The sequence below is a fragment of the Nannobrachium achirus genome (assembly GCF_963921795.1).
Source record: "Nannobrachium achirus genome assembly, chromosome: 13".
NCBI lineage: Eukaryota > Metazoa > Chordata > Actinopteri > Myctophiformes > Myctophidae > Nannobrachium > Nannobrachium achirus.
The window spans coordinates 6,550,337-6,569,627 of NC_137833.1; the positions used below are offsets into that span (position 1 = coordinate 6,550,337).

General features: G+C 43.7%; 1 protein-coding gene across 1 annotated transcript in view; it reads left to right on the forward strand.

The window, feature by feature from the left end:
* The window catches only part of wdr27 (WD repeat domain 27), a gene marked incomplete at both ends in the record, with an annotated part of 197,280 nt that overhangs the window by 113,225 nt on the left and 64,764 nt on the right, over positions 1-19,291 (forward strand). The window contains one exon of the mRNA XM_080740095.1: positions 9,342-9,444. Within this exon, the coding sequence (XP_080596221.1) occupies positions 9,342-9,444 (103 nt within the window). The remainder of the gene's footprint in view (positions 1-9,341; positions 9,445-19,291) is intronic.

Genomic DNA, 19,291 nt, shown 5'->3' on the forward strand with positions numbered 1-19,291 from the left:
TACTGCGCTAGACACCAGATTAAAGATGTTAAGGAACTACTGTGCTAGACACCACATTAACTCATTAACTGCCAAAAACGTGAATCCCTTAAAAATCCCGTTGTACCACCCTGCCACGCCCGTGAATCCCGTAAATAAATAAAAAAATATATATATATTTTTTTTTTTTTTCCAAAATATTTTTTTTGGACCCCAAAAACGTTAGTAGGCATGATAGCGATCGCGAAATTGCTTGTTTAACCCCCATACAACCCCCATACAACTCAGGTAGCAGACCTCCAAGCTCACAACAGTGTAAAACATAATGGCTGCTATCTCATGAATGCCTGAACGGATTTCCATTCGGATTTTTTTGTTTGAAAGCTGTGAGCAATGTGGACACACGTGGTGCATTATCTAGGCATGGGTGTGCATGATCCGTGCACTATGAATTACATGGAAGTCTATGGAGACGAATGGCAGTTAAAGAGTACGAAGGTATTGTTAAATGGCAGCATATGAGTTAAAGATGTTTGGGAACTACTGTGCTAGACACCAGATTAAAGATGTTTGAGAACTACTGCGCTAGACACCAGATTAAAGATGTTTGAGAACTACTGTGCTAGACACCAGATTAAAGATGTTTGAGAACTACTGCGCTAGACACCAGATTAAAGATGTTTGGGAACTACTGCGCTAGACACCAGATTAAAGATGTTTGAGAACTACTGCGCTAGACACCAGATTAAAGATGTTAAGGAACTACTGTGCTAGACACCAGATTAAAGATGTTTGAGAACTACTGCGCTAGACACCAGATTAAAGATGTTTGGGAACTACTGCGCTAGACACCAGATTAAAGATGTTTGAGAACTACTGCGCTAGACACCAGATTAAAGATGTTTGAGAACTACTGTGCTAGACACCAGATTAAAGATGTTAAGGAACTACTGCGCTAGACACCAGATTAAAGATGTTTGAGAACTACTGCGCTAGACACCAGATTAAAGATGTTTGAGAACTACTGCGCTAGACACCAGATTAAAGATGTTTGGGAACTACTGTGCTAGACACCAGATTAAAGATGTTAAGGAACTACTGTGCTAGACACCACATTAAAGATGTTAAGGAACTACTGTGTTAGACACCACATTATAGATGTTAAGGAACTACTGTGTTAGACACCACATTATAGATGTTAAGGAACTACTGTGCTAGACACCAGATTAAAGATGTTAAGGAACTACTGTGCTAGACACCAGATTAAAGATGTTAAGGAACTACTGCGCTAGACACCAGATTAAAGATGTTAAGGAACTACTGTGCTCGACACCAGATTAAAGATGTTAAGGAACTACTGTGCTAGACACCAGATTAAAGATGTTTGAGAACTACTGTGCTCGACACCAGATTAAAGATGTTAAGGAACTACTGTGCTATAGACACCAGATTAAAGATGATTGGGAACTACTGTGCTAGACACCAGATTAAACATCTTAAGGAACTACTGTGCTATATACACCAGATTAAAGATGTTTGAGAACTACTGTGCTAGACACCAGATTAAAGATGTTAAGGAACTACTGTGCTATAGACACCAGATTAAAGATGATTGGGAACTACTGTGCTAGACACCAGATTAAACATTTTAAGGAACTACTGTGCTATAGACACCAGATTAAAGATGTTAAGGAACTACTGTGCTATAGACACCAGATTAAAGATGATTGGGAACTACTGTGCTAGACACCAGATTAAAGATGTTAAGGAACTACTGTGCTATAGACACCAGATTAAAGATGATTGGGAACTACTGTGCTAGACACCAGATTAAAGATGTTAAGGAACACTGTGCTCGACACCAGATTCCTGCTTTTGGATTGAGGCAGAACACATGGCGGCCTGTTTCTCTTTATCTCGGTGATATATTTCCCTCAAATTTGGTGGAATTTCCACCGTGCAATAAATTCATACTTGTAGCTTATGCCTTATACGGTTGTTAGGATCAATCGTATTGGTCAGCCAATGTCTTCTTATAAAAAAGGCAATAATCTTACCCATAATGAGATGAATGGCCATTTAATTCAGCCTCAAGGGAGGGTGCAAGGAAAATTAAGATACTTTTGACTTTGACATTTTGTCAGAAAACGATTTTTTTTAAACAATTAAAATGGTGAAAATAGCCAAGCTACAAGCTCACAACACCTCTTGCATGATATAGTAGAGCATGGGTCTTCAACAGGTGGTCCGGGACCCCTAGGGGGTCCTCCAAACCTTCGAGTGATAGACAGTTTTTTTCTCCTTTTTTATATTAACCACTTGAACCCTAGTGTCCAACTGTCCATATTCTGAGAACTTTAGCCAAAAATAGCAGATCTACAAGCTCACAAACCCTCGCGCTGCGAGGCGTTGTAAGCTTGTAGATCAGCTATATTTGGTGTAGAGGCGCGAGGCGTTGTGAGCTTGTAGATCGGCTATATTTGGTGTAGAGGGGAAAAAGAGCAGACTAAGTACAGAGTGAAAGGTCAAGTGTTTTAAGTATTGACGGTTTAAGTGGTTAAATATCTGAAAACATAAATTGACATGAATCCAAAATACACTGAAGATTGTGGTGTCAAACAATGAAACTATATGGAATCTATGAACAGGTTGTGGGGGTCCCTGCTTCATCTCTCTCTCAACTAAGGGGTCCTTGGCCTGAAAACGTTGAAGATCCCTGTAGTAGAGCTTTCATTTACTACAAAAAACATAAGAGTTGAAATACAGAAAAGGTTTATTTCTGACACAGCAGTGAAATAAATGCTGGTTAGTCATCACTCACACAACACTGGGGAAATGTGTGTGGCTCTCAGCCCAACCTCTTCCTCTCTCTCTCTCTCTCTCTCTCTCTCTCTCTCTCTCTCTCTCTCTCTCTCTCTCTCTCGTTATCTCCAGCCTTAAAGATCTGATTCCTGCTCAGTCAGTGACTTGTAGAGAAGGCCTCTCTCATCAGCTTGAGGCTGAATATTTGTATATTTAGATTTTAACCAGTCGACCCCCAGAAAATTGCAGATCTACAAGCTCACAACGTGCGTTGTGAGCTTGTAGATCTGCTATTTTTTGGCAAATGTTCGGACCCAGGATAATAGATTTTGATTATCGGGATAATATCGTAAATCGCGATTTCTTTTGTCACAATAATCGTGATATGACATTTTCATATCGTCACATCCCGATCGAGGAGTGATGCCTAGTCAACAACGCAACTAGTTGCAACTGCAACTCCCCGAAACTGCACAGACCCGCAATTTCTTGCAACATGTTGCAAGTTGCAGCTATAGTTGCGTTGGTGCGGAGTGTTTGTACTGTGCTTAGCCGGGCGGCAGTGGCTCAGGAGGAGGTAGAGCAGGCCGTCCAGTGATCCGTGGCGGTCGGCGGTTCAAATCCCGGCTCCTCCTCCTGTCCACATGTGGAAGTGTCCTTGGGCAAGACACCTTGAACCCCACGTTGCCTCCAGTGAGTGGGTCGGTGTCAGCTTTGCCACCGTTGGTGTGTGAATGTGGGAAGCGAGGACGCTGGCGTCGACTGTTCACCACTTCACCTCCCAATGTATGAATGAATGGACGCTTTGAGCACTTGGAGAAGGAGGGACAGCGAATACAATTCCCGGCACCGGCGGATGCCGCGCTGCTGCCGCTGCCGGACCGTTACCCTTTGATTGATTGATTGAAGACTTTATTAGAAGTTTGCATAGGAAAAGGTACAGTTTCATGATGGTACAGTTCACTGGTACAAGGTCTACTAAAAGGAGATCCATGAAAAGACTAAGCTTATTTCCACTGGAAACCATTGAAGTATCTCATATAACATTGAATGACAGACAAATAGAACACAGTACTATGCAGTAGATAAAGAAAAACACTAACCCTAACCTTAACCCTAACCCTAACCAGAGTAAAACTATACCTAAACCTAACCTTAACCCTAACTTCAGTAAAACTATGCCTAAACCTAACCCCTAACCACCATTGTAGCGCCACCGGTCCGTGCGGCGGCCGCCGGTCCTATACCTGCCGGTCCGTGCGGCGTCCGCCGGTCCGTGCAGCGGCTGCCGGTCCTTCCTGCCGGTGTGTGCGCGGTTGAACTGCCGGTCCTGTTCTGTGCCTGTCGCGGCAATTCCACGGCAGGCGCCGGTGCTGGGAAGTGTATTCACTCTTTGTGTGGAAAAGTGCTGTAAAAATGTAATTCATTATTAAACCGTGTATGCATTATGGAAGTTGAATAAAAGTCCCCTTCTGTGGCAGCAAGGATTTGACCTATATATTTGTGAATAAGTAGGTGCCTACAAAACGGTGACTAATACTTTCAGATGTATTTAATATGTTCAGAGCAGAGGTGTCAATATACTGTAGCATTGCTCGAGTTCACAGTCAGTGTGAGAGAGATTTCCATCCCTGTGCAAAATGCAACTCACGCACGTGTACAACATTAAATTCCTTTTTCGCCGTCACCCACCATTGACTCTGACCTAGTTTTCGGTCCGTCTTAAATGAGATTAGCAGGTGGAAGCCAAAGACATGCTCTCACCGTGGACCCTGCGAGACGAGAAGCCCCCGGACACAACAGCGAGCGGCGGCGGGGCCGGCCTGGCTGCGGTCCGCTTTGGGAGAGCGAGAGCGTTTACACTGTAGCTGGACCGGCCGGCCTGCTAAAGCCATTACACGCTGCTGCTGTATGAATGAATGAATGAATGAGCATAGCAGTGGCAGTAGGGGGGCTCCATGCAGGGGCGTCACAAGGGGGGGGGGGGGGGGGGGGGGGGACTGAGTTACTAGGGCCCAAGGTGGAGGGGGCCTTAATTATGTTATACTTTAGCTATTGAAAAATATTTTTGAAAAGTCGTGAGAATGTGTGCAAATCGGTATGTGATCTTTTAAGTGAACTCTTGATTTGTGACTCAAGTTTTGCTTCTGGGGGTTCCCTGGAACTAAATATTTTGGGGGTCCTTCACATGAAAAAGTTTGAGCACCACTTACATAGAAATATTAGAAGAATTTGAAATATTCAAAGACTTTTTTCAAAAATAGCAGATCTACAAGCTAACAGCGCGGCACTCGGTGCTGCGCTGTGAGCTTGTAGATCTGCTATTTTTTTTTTTCAATAGTTAAAGCACAAAATAACGCGTAATAATGCGTTCCCAGACTAAATGGATTAAACCCCCTATACTAGCCCTATGAAGAACATTCATGGTAGGCCAGTCAATCTAAGCTAAAAAAAAAAAGGGGCCTGACCCAAAAGAAATTGCAATAGTAATCATTCAGGTTTTTTTTTTATGATCCTTAGGGTCATCCAAAACACATGTTAAAAATCTTCCAAAATATTCTTGGTGGATCAAGGTAAATTCAGGGGGTTTAAATCTGTATACCCAGGGCCCAGAATGTGGTGTGACACACCTGGCTGCATGCTCGCAGTAGGGGGGCTCCATGCTCCATCCTCACCTACAACAGGCCTGTGTTTAGCTTGAGTCATGCTCAGCTTCCTGCCCCCCCCCCCCCCGCCCCGCGCCTGCGGAGGATCACATGCTCCCCCCGGCAGCGGTTGGAAAACGCACTCACATTTTATACTCAAGTAAAAGTATCAGTTCTGCAATGTAGAAGTACTCCGTTAACAAGTAAAAGTCCGGAATTCAAAATGTACTTCTCTCTCGGTTGTCCTCAGACGAGCTTCCATCGGAGTCTCCAATCTTTCCGGTTCTCCATACACCCGGCCAGCTCCGAAGAGCTTTCAGCTCCCGCATCCTTCTTCAGGACGTCCACATACGTTAACGCGGAACGTCCTCGTGATCTCGATGCCCGCGCGTTGGTTCCCACAGGACAAGCCTGCTGGCCGGGAGCTCCCGATGTCTGTGGCAGTGGCCGGCCAGCTTCATCCTCCTAGCAGTTGCCTGTACAGGTCCTTGTTGGTAATGTGGATGTTCTGGTCCACATTCAGAACAGCTCGTAGCATTCTGGTGTAGCACCTCATCCAGGGACTTCTGCAGGGTGGGTGTCGGGGTCCAGCTTTCGCAGCTATACAGGAGGACAGACTTTACAGTGGCGTGGAATAGAGTAAAAGCACATAAGTATTGGCATCAAAATGTACTGAAAGTACCTAAAGTAAAAGTACAACAATGTTTGAAAATAGCCGATCTACAAGATTGTAGATCGACTATTTTCAAACAGCTTACTGTAGGTATAAAATAGTGCTAAAGTGGTTCATGTATGTTTTATAATATTATAATTTATACCTGCAAAGTAACTAGTGACTAAAGTTTATAAATGAGATGTAGTGGAGTAGAAGTAAAAGTCATGGGAATTGGAAATACTCAAGTAAAGTACAAATAACTCAAAATTGTACTTAAGTACATTACTTAAGTAAATGTACTTAGTTACTTTACACCACTGCAAGCTGTTATAATGTTATAATTAGTTTTCCTGTTCTTTTTTCACATTAACATCACAATTAAATCATATTGTTTAGTATTACAATGCCATTGGCCAGGATATTTGCATATAAATGCCCCCCACAGAGGCTGACATTCACACCTCCCAGAGAAGTTGAAATTCCAGCGTCTGAACGAACAACATCTCACTTTTTAACTGAAGCTATTCCTCACTAAAACATAAGTAAAATGCCTGTAATATTGTTTTTCGTGATCATTAGAATGTCTAGAACATGTACATGTGTTAATATTGTGAAAAATATCCCCAAACTGCAAATTAGAGCATGATTTATGATTTATGGCTATAAAACCTTACAAAAACATTATTAATGTTTTAACATTACATTTTCCTGTGATTAGGACTCCTACAACACCATCTGATTTTTTTTTATTTTTTTTTTGGCCAGTAGAAATTAATTTGGGTCTTGCAGGTTTAAAGTAAAAGCATGAAGACTATCTTGGGAGTCTCTGCTCTGGACTTGATCCCCGCAGAGGGACAGATTGCTCAAACAGCGCTGTCCACGAACCCCCGGGGGTCCCCACAGAGGAACAGATTGCTCCTCACAGAGGGACAGATTGCTCAAACAGTGCTGTCCGCGGACCCCCAGGGGTCCCCACAGAGGAACAGATTGCTCCTCACAGAGGGACAGATTGCTCAAACAGTGCTGTCCACGGACCCCCGGGGGGACGTGGGTCGGTTTCAGGGGGCGTCACGCAGAATAAATCTATGATTTACCTTCCCCAACAGTCCTGATGAAATAGTTGAATAGCAGATGCCGAAAGTCGGACAAGTACTGTTAGTCTGGTTGCCCTGTTAAGCTGCGTCCAAACCTGTAGCTATTTCTTCTATCCTAGTCGCTTCTATCGCTTCACTTTGGTCGCGCAGGTCCGTGTTGGTAAAACATCATGTCCCGTTTGGAATCAAAGCGAAACACCCGGGAAAAAGGGAGTCCCAACTCCAAACACCAAAAACATGTCCGTGTCTCCGGACGACATCAACGCTGATTGGCTGTCAGGACGCGATGGGTGGAGTGGTGGGGGTGAAGCGAAGGTCACTTCAGTTGGATTTTTCCAAGTGGGGGCGATGATACGAGGCGACCGTTCACGCCGTACGGGCCGCCCCTTTGGGATCGTTCGCGCCGCCCCTTTCGGATCGTTCGCGCCGCATCTGTTCGCGGCGCGCTCGGTCGCGCGCCGTCACGTCTTTGTATTGACTTTGTATGTAATCACGCCGCTCAAACCATCCAGGTTTGAACCCAGCTTTAAGGACCATTCCCACTGGGCCAGATAACGGATACAAAAATCTCTTTCTCCAGATATTTTTCCATTCAAGTGGATGGTAGATAGTGATACAGATACAAAAAAATATCTGTAACGTATATATATATTTTTTTTGTATCTACCATCCACTTGAATGGAAAAATAACTGGAGAAAGAGATTTTTTTATCTGTTATCTGGCCCAGTGGGAATGGGCCTTTAGGGTCATAGTATCTGAAGTAGTTTGATACTAGTAGTCAAAGACCAATAAATTATAGTGACATTTAATTATTTTGTCCATTGCATCGCTGTACTGTATGTAGGCTACTGTAAACCACTTCAACCTAGCGTCCCTATTCTGGGCTCTGTGTCTCAGAGGAGGGCTGTGGACAGTTCAGAAACCTGCCTACCAGTGACATCATCAGTAGGCAGGTTGGGAGATTTAAAACAACATTTAAAACTTTTATTTCAGCATGCCTACTGTCCAAGAAGAGAGAGGCAGGTTTCTGAACTGTCCACAGCCCACCAATGATGCCCAGAGAGTGAGCAGACATGACTGATACCATCTTACAATGAGCCTAGAGGATTAGACTAGAGGACCAATATGTGAAGGTTGAAAATCGGTGCTCCTTCTAATACTGCACTTCTGAACCATTTGTTTTAAATGTTGTTATTTGGTTCTCAAACGTTTTCACGTTAAGGACCCCCAAATTGACACTTATTAGCCTGCGGACCCCCATTTGAAAAGATACACCCATAAGAGAAGGTTTTTACAGCTCTAGGAATGACTCAACCATTTTAATTTAAAGGACCCCCAGTTTGACATGCATTGGACTACGGACCCCCATTTAATGGTATTTCTATCTCTGAAACTCCAATTTATATTGTAAAATCTATGTTAATTTAACTCTGACGCTAACTGGTCTATTTGGTTCCATTTGTACACTCTCTGAGTTACATAAGGGTCCATTTGGTTCCTAACTATCATTTAGCCGGGGACCACCTGGAACTCCCTCAAGGACCCCTTTTGAGAACCAATGCTATAGTTAAATAGCAACTTCTAAAATGACACGGATACTGTCCCGGATTAAGTGCTTAAGAATATGTCCATGCTTCTCCTTCTTGAACATATTAATAGTTGGACCTTTTGCAGTCCATTGCGGTGCACAAACATCTGCTCGCCTGTTGCATCGTTGAGTCACGCTTTGCAGGGAAAACAACATCATCATCCAAATTATACAATGATGTCACCAAACAATTATCCTGTTGTTCTGTGAAATTGGATTATATTCGCTTTATTTATCTGCAAGCATAATAATTAGTTTGTCACTGTGTGTGTGTGTGTGTGTGTGTGTGTGTGTGTGTGTGTGTGTGTGTGTGTGTGTGTGTGTGTGTGTGTGTGTGTGTGTGTGTGTGTGTGTGTGTGTGTGTGTGTGTGTGTGTGTGTGTGTGTGTGTGTGTGTGTGTGTGTGCGTGCGTGCGTGCGTGCGTGCGTGCGTGCGTGCGTGCGTGCGTGCGTGCGTGCGTGCGTGCGTGCGTGCGTGCGTGCGTGCGTGCGTGCGTGCGTGCGTGCGTGCGTGCGTGCGTGCGTGCGTGCGTGCGTGCGTGCGTGCGTGCGTGTGTGTGTGTGTCTCTCATTATCAGGTGTGTGCGCCGCTACGAGAGCCACGTGAATCGCTGCCATCCGTGCGCGTCGGCCATCTCGCCGTGCGGTCGCTTCATCGCCTCGGGCTCTGAAGACAACTGTGTAAGTCGGTGGTTTTCAACACTTTTCACATCGATGTCCGTTGTTTATTTATTCATCATTTGAGCCGCGGACCACCGTGAGATGAGACCTAGCCTCTCAGGACCCCAGGAGATTTTGTTGTCGTTGGACGAGATTTTGTCCAAAATTCCATGCTTGTATTGATGTGGTGCCACAGGACAGTGTTTGTCAGACTTTCAAGGTAATAGACCGTTTGTCAGCCTTCTGATTGGTCCCTGAGACTCCCTGACTGGCCAACCAGAAAAAATCATTCACTTTTTGCTATCGGGGGTGGAGTTGTGCTGTGAGAGAATGTTCCTTCAGGCTTTCAACAACGGTCCGCACTGCTCGGCACGGCGTGCGTGCAGTACGGCGGCGTGAGGTGATAGCGATTTCGCTCATTATAATGAATAAGCTTTAACAGACTAGTTCATATGAACCTTATCAATGTAACTAAGAGTTACGATTGGGTACATATATTTTAAATGGGCAGAATTACGAAAGCCAGCCTATTATGTGAGTAGAACTATGGGGCTGTTAAGTATGACATCATTTTGTAGGCAGAGGAGAATTTCTGCCCGCAGTTTCCGTGAATCTTTTTACTATTTTTACTATTTACACATTTTTCTTCTCTTTGTTGTTGAAAGGAAAGTGTTAGAATTATACTTTAGTCGTTATTCTTTAGTCGTTGTTTTTTGAAATAGCGAGGGACAGAAAATGCTCTGGGGGCAGATTCTCCTCTGCCTACAAAATGATGTCACGGCTTAAAAGCCCCATAGCCTGGCTGTCATTTTCCTACCCAAAATGCACTGCGCTTTCTCTTTCTATTTATCTCCTCTGTCTGATCCAGAGGATTAAACTAATTAAAACATATATTTTCGGGGGAAAACTACTGTTTTGCTATGTAACTACTGTACTTTTTTCTTCCCTTTTTATTAATATCACGTAGATGTGTTTTTTTTGGTACTTTATATAGCTGTAATGAGGCTATGAAGAATCTTTTTCCCCCATCCACTTCCACTATAAAATAATCTGCAATGGTGATTCTGTCCCACTGGGATTAAACAAATTAAAACATATATTTTCGGGGGAAAACCCCCTGTTTTGCAATGTAACTACTGTACCTTTGTCTTCCCTTTTTATTACAATATCACCTAGATGTTTTTCCTTTGGTACTTTAAATAGCAATAATGAGGCAATGAAAATACCCTCTCCCCCCATTCACTGCCACTATAAAAACAATCTGCCCAGGGTCATTTGTACCACCATAGAAACAGGGCAGAATGGGGCGGGATTTGACATACGGTCTATTTCAAGGTCTCCCCTGACGGGTCCATTTGGTTCCATTTGTACGCTGTCAGAGTTACAGACTTGTATGGGTCAATTTAGACCCTGGAATCCACTTTGAGAATCACTGCCATATAGTCCAGTCAATCTGAGGTTTGACCCAAAATAATTTGCAATAGTAATCATTCAGGGTGTTTTATGATCCTTAGGGTCATCCAAAACACATGTTAAAAATCTTAAAAATATTCTTAGTGGATCAAGGTAAATTCAGGGGGTTCAAGTTTGGGTCCCTTCACTTACTATACAGGGGGAAAAAAATACCTAAACAAATGTACTTTAAGTAGAATGTGAGGGGTCTAACTAGGTTTTTGGAGCGGTGAAAGCGCTCCCAATAGACAGGTATGTCTGTGGCTGGCTATGTGGCTGGCTATGTGGCTATGTGGCTGGCTATGTCCGTAGCCTGGCAATACCTTGATTGGCCACACATGTTAAAGGAGGGGCGCTGTTGTGCAGGCACACACACACACACACACACACACACACACACACACACACACACACACACAGTATAGCTGCTCAGATTCACCGCTCCACTTCGAACCGAGGTTTGATTTTTTTTCATGATTCTGAATCCATTGCAAGCATTTTGTTTTGCACGAAAAACATTCCTCGGGCTAAAAATGGACCCCACAAAAGTGTGAAAAGTGATGACTCATCACTAAACCATCACTATACCATAGTGTTGTGGGTCCGTTTTTAGCCCGAGGAATGTTTTTTGTGCAAACAAAGGGAGTGAGTCTGTAGTTCTAATGGAAGCTAGGGAGTGAGTCTGTAGTTCTAATGGAAGCTAGGAAGTGAGTTTGTAGTTCTAATGGAAGCTAGGGAGTGAGTCTGTAGTTCTAATGGAAGCTAGGAAGTGAGTTTGTAGTTCTAAGTGCGACAGGGAGTTTATTCCGGGGGCCAGGAGGGCGAACTGTCTACTCTACACACATCACACAATGCCCTGTAAACCATGTCTATCACACACAATAGGAAACAAATTGCAAATCACTTCTTTATGTTGTAGCAGACCTTGTCTAGCACACGTATAGCGGTAACCTTTTTTTCACTAGACAACCCTAAATAAAGCCATGCAAAGAACACAGAAGGCCCTTCACAGGCACCGTCTGTGGAGCGTTTATAGAATGAGTTTTATAGAAAATAAAATGCAAGGCACGTTCTTTCTGTCCGTGCAGATAATTTACGAGCTGGCGTCCGTTTAGGAGTCAGCCTGAGTTACGACATCTGTTATCTTCAGCAACCTAAAGCTTAGTGTTATAGGCAGTCTAGTGGTGTACAGTAAGTATCAGCATACTGTACTTACCTAGAATAATATCAATGGCACATCTTGCTGCTTCTCTGGCCATGTATACATTATTTTGGTAATTTAGCCCTTCAAAAAGTTCACATTTCTTAAGTAAAAGGTCCAATAAAATGTACTTATGTATTAACCTATGCAAAATAATGTTGCAAGTACAGTATGAAAAAAAAAACATTGTGTGAGAATTGTATTGTTACAAAACATACATTACCTACTTCAGCCCTAAAGTATACAGTACATTTGGGCCATTTGAAAATAGCCGATCTACAAGCTCACAACGTGTAAAAAGTCATGTTTCACACGTTTTGAAATGTATAAACCTTTTAAAAATAGCAAATCTACAAGTGAGTAGTAACTAGTAGGGGTGTAACGATATAGTAACTGTATCGAAATATCGTTTTTAACTTAAAAAAACAAAGTATATCGAATTGAAAACAGCTAAAATCGAATCGTATCGTTTGATTTTGTATCGTATCGAATCGGCAGTGCAAAGAATCGATTATATCGATACTACCTACTTCTGCATTGTATTTAGTATGTTTAAGAAGAAAAAAATAAAGGAGGGGTTTAATTACCTTTCCATTCCATATAGCTACACTGTTCTATCTATAAATGTGTGTAATCTCTGGGTTCATGTCAAGGTGCAGGTTTGTCAATATACACTGTCCATGTATTTGGCAGATAATCACTGTGTTTAGTGTTTACTTATATCCATAATAATACATGTTTCCCTTAAAAACCTGCACTATCCACACCTTTAATTTATTTGCTAAATAGTTACTATATCGATTTTAAATCCTTGAATCGTATCGTATCGCCATGAATGAACTAATATTGTCCATGTATCGTATTGTCAACCATGTATCGTGATATGTATCGAATCGCTATTAAAATGTATCGTTACACCCCTAGTAACTAGTTCTAACTAGTTTTAACTAGTTTTCAAAGTAAAGTAAAAAAGTACCTCACAATTGTACTTATTGTTCACCCCTGAGGTTTCATTGCCTGGCATTGTGATGTGAGGATGATTCAGTGTTGAGTCACTGCAGACAGAGTGACACGCACGCACGCACGCACGCACGCACACACACACACACACACACACACACACACACACACACAGACACACACACACACGCACAACAAACAAGCTTTCTCTGCTCCAGCCTGTCATCAGTCATTAAAGTGTAGCAGCTCCTTTTTGCCTTGCGGTCAGAGTGTCTGCCCTGAGACTGGTAGGTCAAGGTTCAATCTCCAGCCAAGTCATTACAAAGCCTATAAAACGCTACCCAATGCCTTCCTTCTTGACACTCCAGTCCCTGTGACATACTAACAACCTACCACGGTGTCCCTGTGACATACTAACAGCCTACCATGGTGTCCCTGCATGTAACATACTAACAGCCTACTGCAGGAGGTAGAGCAGGTCATCCAGTGATCCGTGGCGGTCGGCGGTTCGAAACCCGGCTCTGACACTGAACCCCACATTGCCTCCAATGAGTCGGTCGGTGTCAGCTTTGCCACCGTTGGTGTGTGAATGTGGGAGGTGAGGACGCTGGCGTCCGATGTTCGCCGCTTCACTTCTAAATGTACTTGACCCAGAGTGCAAAGTGAAAGTATGGAAGAATCGTCTATTTGCACAGGAGTGATGTCACAATGAGTCAGCGCTTGTGCCGGTTTCCGGAACAGCCTGATGTCAGACATCAGCTCTGTATACGGAGATTTCGAACCTTTCGCGACGGTTCCGGAAAACCGCGGGTCGGGTCGGGTCGGGTAGGGTCGAGGCCTAACTAAGAACGTAGGCAAAGAAAGATCTGAGCTATCTGCGTGCGAAAGTTGGAGTCTGTAGAACCAACCATGTGCTGTGAGGCCTCTTTCATGCGATTATGACCAATTCGGCCTTGGCTTCAAATCAATTAGTAGTCGGGATGAATGAATGAACCATTGTACAGCGCTTTGGAAGGAGAGCAATCTCTTTTGGCGTCCCAGTCCTGGAGACGGGTCCCAACAGTGGGGACCGACGGAGTGCCATCAGGCCCCCGTCCCCTCTCCACGGGACGGGAAGACGGAGCGCCGCCAGCACCTAAACCAAACCGAACCCTAACCTCAGTAAAACTAACGCTGGCGAAATGCTAACCTGCCGACGCTGGTGAAAGTTAAAGCTATACTGTGTAAGTTGCTCATGTAGTGGTCAGTAGCGGTATTGCTTTTTTCGGTCGTTTTTCGCCTGGAGTCGCCGCGGACCACCGGAGCGGGGCCGCAAACCACCGCGACCGATACGAATCCGTAGAGGGGTAGAACGTAATTTTCTGACCAGGATTTGGGGAGTAAGAGGCAAGAATCCTTCACCATCGTAAACACTGTTGCTGAGGGAGGCTACTCCCTGAAGAGACGCAGCACACGCTGTGATTGGCCGGTAGTGTATCATGTGTGTATGATCCGCGATGTGATTGGCCAACGTATACACAACGTATACGGATGATGCAGATGACGTAATTTTGCCGGGAAATCCGGTCCCCGGCCAGGATCATAGGAAACATATTTACAGAAGGCTTTAGGGGCTGAAATTAACGGAGTTGGGGTTCTAAAACGTAAGCGATTTAATAGTTAGGACAATTTTAAGATTAGTTTTATTAACTCATACCCTGCCAAGCCCGAGGAACCCGAGAATTTTGGGATGTCCCTCCCTGCCACGCCCGAGGAACCCGAGAATGGCCGCCATTTTGAAAAAAAAAAAAGGAAAAAAAAACATTTTTTTTTTTTTTTTTTTTTTTTTTTTTTGGACCCCAAAAACGTTAGTAGGCATGATAGCGATCGCGAAATTGCTTGTTTAACCCCCATACAACCCCCATACAACTCAGGTAGCAGACCTCCAAGCTCACAACAGTGTAAAACATAGTGGCTGCTATCTCATGAATGCCTGAACGGATTTCCATTCGGATTCTTTTGTTTGAAAGCTGTGAGCAATGTGGACACACGTGGTGCATTATCTAGGCATGGGTGTGCATGATCCGTGCACTATGAATTACATGGAAGTCTATGGAGACAGTTTGGCAGGATTGGAGTACGAAGGTATTGTTAAATGGCAGCAAATGAGTTAAAACAGTTACATAGTATGGCTTTAACATGGTGAAATGCTAACCTGCGTCCCCGATGTGCTGGACGGGGACGTGAATAGAGATGGCCCTCGCTGGCTCTTTGAGTACTTAGAAAAGCGCTATAAAAATGCAAATTGATTATCACTACTGTAGCACATGGACGGATTAACCCCCGTGAGGGCCCCTGGCCTATATTTTTTTTAGGGGCCCCCCACCCTCCACCATAACCCCCCCTTCCTCCTGACGCGCACTACCCAGCTCCGATTTTAAGCCATGATGATCATCTGTGGGCCAAAAAAACACTTTAGACAACAGAAGAGGGGCCCACACTTTTGATTTTTAATTATATACATTTAATATTGTATACATTTAATTTTAGTAAATTGTCAATGACCGCGCGGCTAAGTTCCCCCAAGGGCCCCTGAGAGCCAAGGGCCCCTGGCAACGGCCCCACTGGCCCAATGGTTAATCCAGCCCTGCTGTAGCATCATGTCCAGGGCCTGTAGTTGTACAGTACATCAAGCTGCCTCTATACAGAAACAGAAGATAGGCTTGTGACGTATGGGCCGCAAGGCTACTTACTGTCAGTTATTGAGCAATTTATATGCTCTCTTGCGGACATGAGGATGTACCGAACACATAACATCATCCATTTTCATCTATTCTTTGGCAAAGATATTTGTTTTTGTAGGGAGGGGGGGGAAAAAGGAGCTGACCTAGTAGCGAGTCCTGGGGGACTCCGGTCAGTGGTTTAAGTGGCTTAGAGGAAAAGGGTTACGAGCTATAAAGAGAGGGTTGTGTGCACTCAGACTTCCCTCAGATGTTTTCGCAGAAAGCTCTCCTTCGTAAATTTTGCCCTGTTAACACTTCTTAGCATAACAATTTGATGACCGTTGAGTGGGGAGAGAATGTGACCTTTGCTGTTCAGGGCTTGGTACTGTTATACTACTCCAAAACTAATTGCCCCCCCCCCCCCGCCCCCCCAAAAAAGCCTTCTCTGATTGTTGCGACCATCAGGTCGCAGTTACTGTCAAAACCTCCACCGGCTGTCAGTCAGTCTGTCTGTCATGTCACGTCACGTCACGTCACACTTTTCCCTTACTCATATCTCCGCCACCGTTGCCCCTATCCATGCCCAACTTTGCACACACACACACACACACACACACACACACACACACACACACACACACACACACACACACACACACACACACACACACACACACACACACTTCTTGGCTCCCAAACCACAACCAACACCCCTCATTTCACACACAGTATGTCTAGAGTCCTGTCATCATGATGGATCTGTCCCATTTAGCGCCACCATCAGGCCGATTGTTTTCAAACACATTTTTGGACACTGCTCCTACAGATTTTGCCCTAAAATCACACAAAGCGGTCCACAGCCGGTCGCTTATCTCCCGATTAGGGAGTCTTACTGGTAAATCTGTATTACAGGTCAATGTAATTCTCTTCAACACTCGTTTGATTTACATTATAGTCTCAACGTTTGCCAAACTATATTTGTCAGCCAAATCCTTTCTCCAGACGAGTCCTGGATCAAAATGCTGCTATCATATTCTAGTTCTGTTTGTGTCTGTTCAGCTTTGCACGTTAATTTGTAACGATCGTTTCTCCTGGGGGAACATCAAAGGCAGTGTTGTTTTTGACAGCAAATTTTGATTTAGTTTTAGTCATAGTCTTTTGAATAAAATGTCTTTTAGTTTTAGTCGTGATTTAGTCACCTGAAAAGTATTAGTTTCAGTCTAATTTTAGTCGACTAAATATCATACGATTTTAGTCGACTAAATCTACAGTTGATTTAGTCAACTGAAATGTATTTTGGCAGGCCTTGATGGCATCGTAATGACTGGTTTTACACTTGGTTGCATGCTGAAAATAGCAGATCTACAAGCTGCGACGCGTTGTGAGCTTGTAGATCTGCTATTTTCAGCATGCAAAACCTGAGAGCAACCAAATATAAAATGACTCTCTTCTCCACTAGTCCCTCCCTAACGTTTTAGTCTAGTTTTTATTTTGTTGACGAAATTGTTTATATATTTAGTCTTAGTTTTAGTCATCGCAGCTTAGTTTTTATTTCGTTTTTATTTCGTTTTCGGCAGTGAAAAAAATGCAGTTGACAAACATTTTTAGTAGAGGTGGGCAACGATTAATTTTTTTTAATCGCGATTAATCGCACTCAATCCTGGAGTTAATCGCGATTAATCGCGATTAAAATGGCTCATTTTAAGTCTGCCGAAGGAATTCAAAATTAGTGGCGTCCCTGAAAATCGCGGGCCCCCCTGCAAGGATGGGGGCAGGAGCCCTTTTGCAAATGATAATGGAGTTCTATCCGTCTGTCATTCAATGTTATATGAGATACATAAAGGTTTCCTGTGTAAATAAGGCGAAAAGCTTACTAGGATCTCCTTTGAGTTGATCTTGTACCAGTGAACTGTACTGTCATGAAACTACAATCAATCAATCAATCAGTCAATCAATCAATCAATCAATCAATCAATCAATCAATCAATCAATCAGTCAATCAATCAATCAATCAATCAATCAATCTCTCTGGAAGAAGTTGCACATGAACTCTGCAGCTTCACTAAGGCGCTCCAACAAGACCACTCTGACAAGCTAAATGCTGGGTGCAGTAAATGTATTTGTCTGCAAACAGCCCAATGAGCCCATATTAACAGCTGCATGTTTATTTTATTTGTAGCCTATTTATTTAATTAAAAAAAAAGAAAAAAAAATGTTGGTGAACAAAATATTTTTGACAGTGTACTCTGTCTCGTTTTTGCAAAATCTCAAATTAACAACTAAGAACCAGCAGCAGCAGCTGCAGGCAGCACCAACAACAAACAAACTGGACCTAAAAAACCAACCAAACAAAATCAGAAACAAAATCACAACTGTAGTCGCTGACTGCAGCGAGTCAGACAGGCAGCCGCAGCAAGGGATGATGAGAGAGATCAGATTACACAACAAACACCAGCACGCAACAGCGTGGCTGAAACGCACAACACAACAAGTTAAACAACACACAGTGCAAGTTGAATCTTTATTTACCTGATTGCTGCTGCCTGCAGTTCATTTTTTCATATCCAGATAGATAAACGCGCTTCATTACGTGTCAAACGCTAAGTCGCTAAAACCGAAACAAACACACTGTCACGTCACAGCTGTGAGCCTGCATTCTGAAAGAGGGGCGGGTTCCCAAAGAGTGTACAAGTAAAGCACAGTGCTGTGACACAGTGACAGCCAATCAGAAGACGTCTCTGATTCAGAGATGTTTAAGTCAGGTAAGATGGCAGCAGACTGCCTGCGCTGTCCTGTGTGTGATGTCATTGCGCATGCAGCTCCCAGACCCAACTTTGATCCGCGATTAACGACGATATTTTTTTTTTACCGCCGACAAGAGTCTCGCGATAACGCAGCACGATAACGCCGATAACGGCCCACCTTTAATTTTTAGTCATAGTTTTAGTCGACCAAATCAACACTGATCAAAGGGCAAGGTGTTCTGACTCGTACTGAATTGGTCTTGAGGACGGAGGATGGCAGGAACACAGCGGCGTGCCCCCCGATATCACTCTCCACCCTCCCCTCCAGGGTAGGACACAATCCTGTAGACAATATGCCTTCCGGTGTGTTCCAAGATTTCTAGCGGAAGTCTGCGTTTAACGGACGTTACGTCATGCGGTGCGGGTCTGTTTACATTCCCCAGCGAAAAAACAAAAATAGATTGTAGCTCTTAACTCACTCTTAATAGGTGTAACATTGCTTGAATCAATGTTTTTGTTTTTGTATATTGTTTATTGCGAGCGCAACCGACGGAGCAGGAGACGTAGACCAGAGTTAATTTCGTGCAGGGAATACGTTTGCAGGAACACCGCACTGTGAAAAAAATACAGCTTCCGGTGAAATTCCTACGGCGGAAGTTGAACGCTTTCTGCTTTCTATTGTCACCAGGCTTTTCTCTTCGGAGATGAGTAAGCCTGGCTACGCAAGGCTAGGTAGGACAGAATGCCCCCCGATATCACTCTCCACCTTCCACTCCAGGGTAGGACACAATCCCTGCTTCACTCACAGA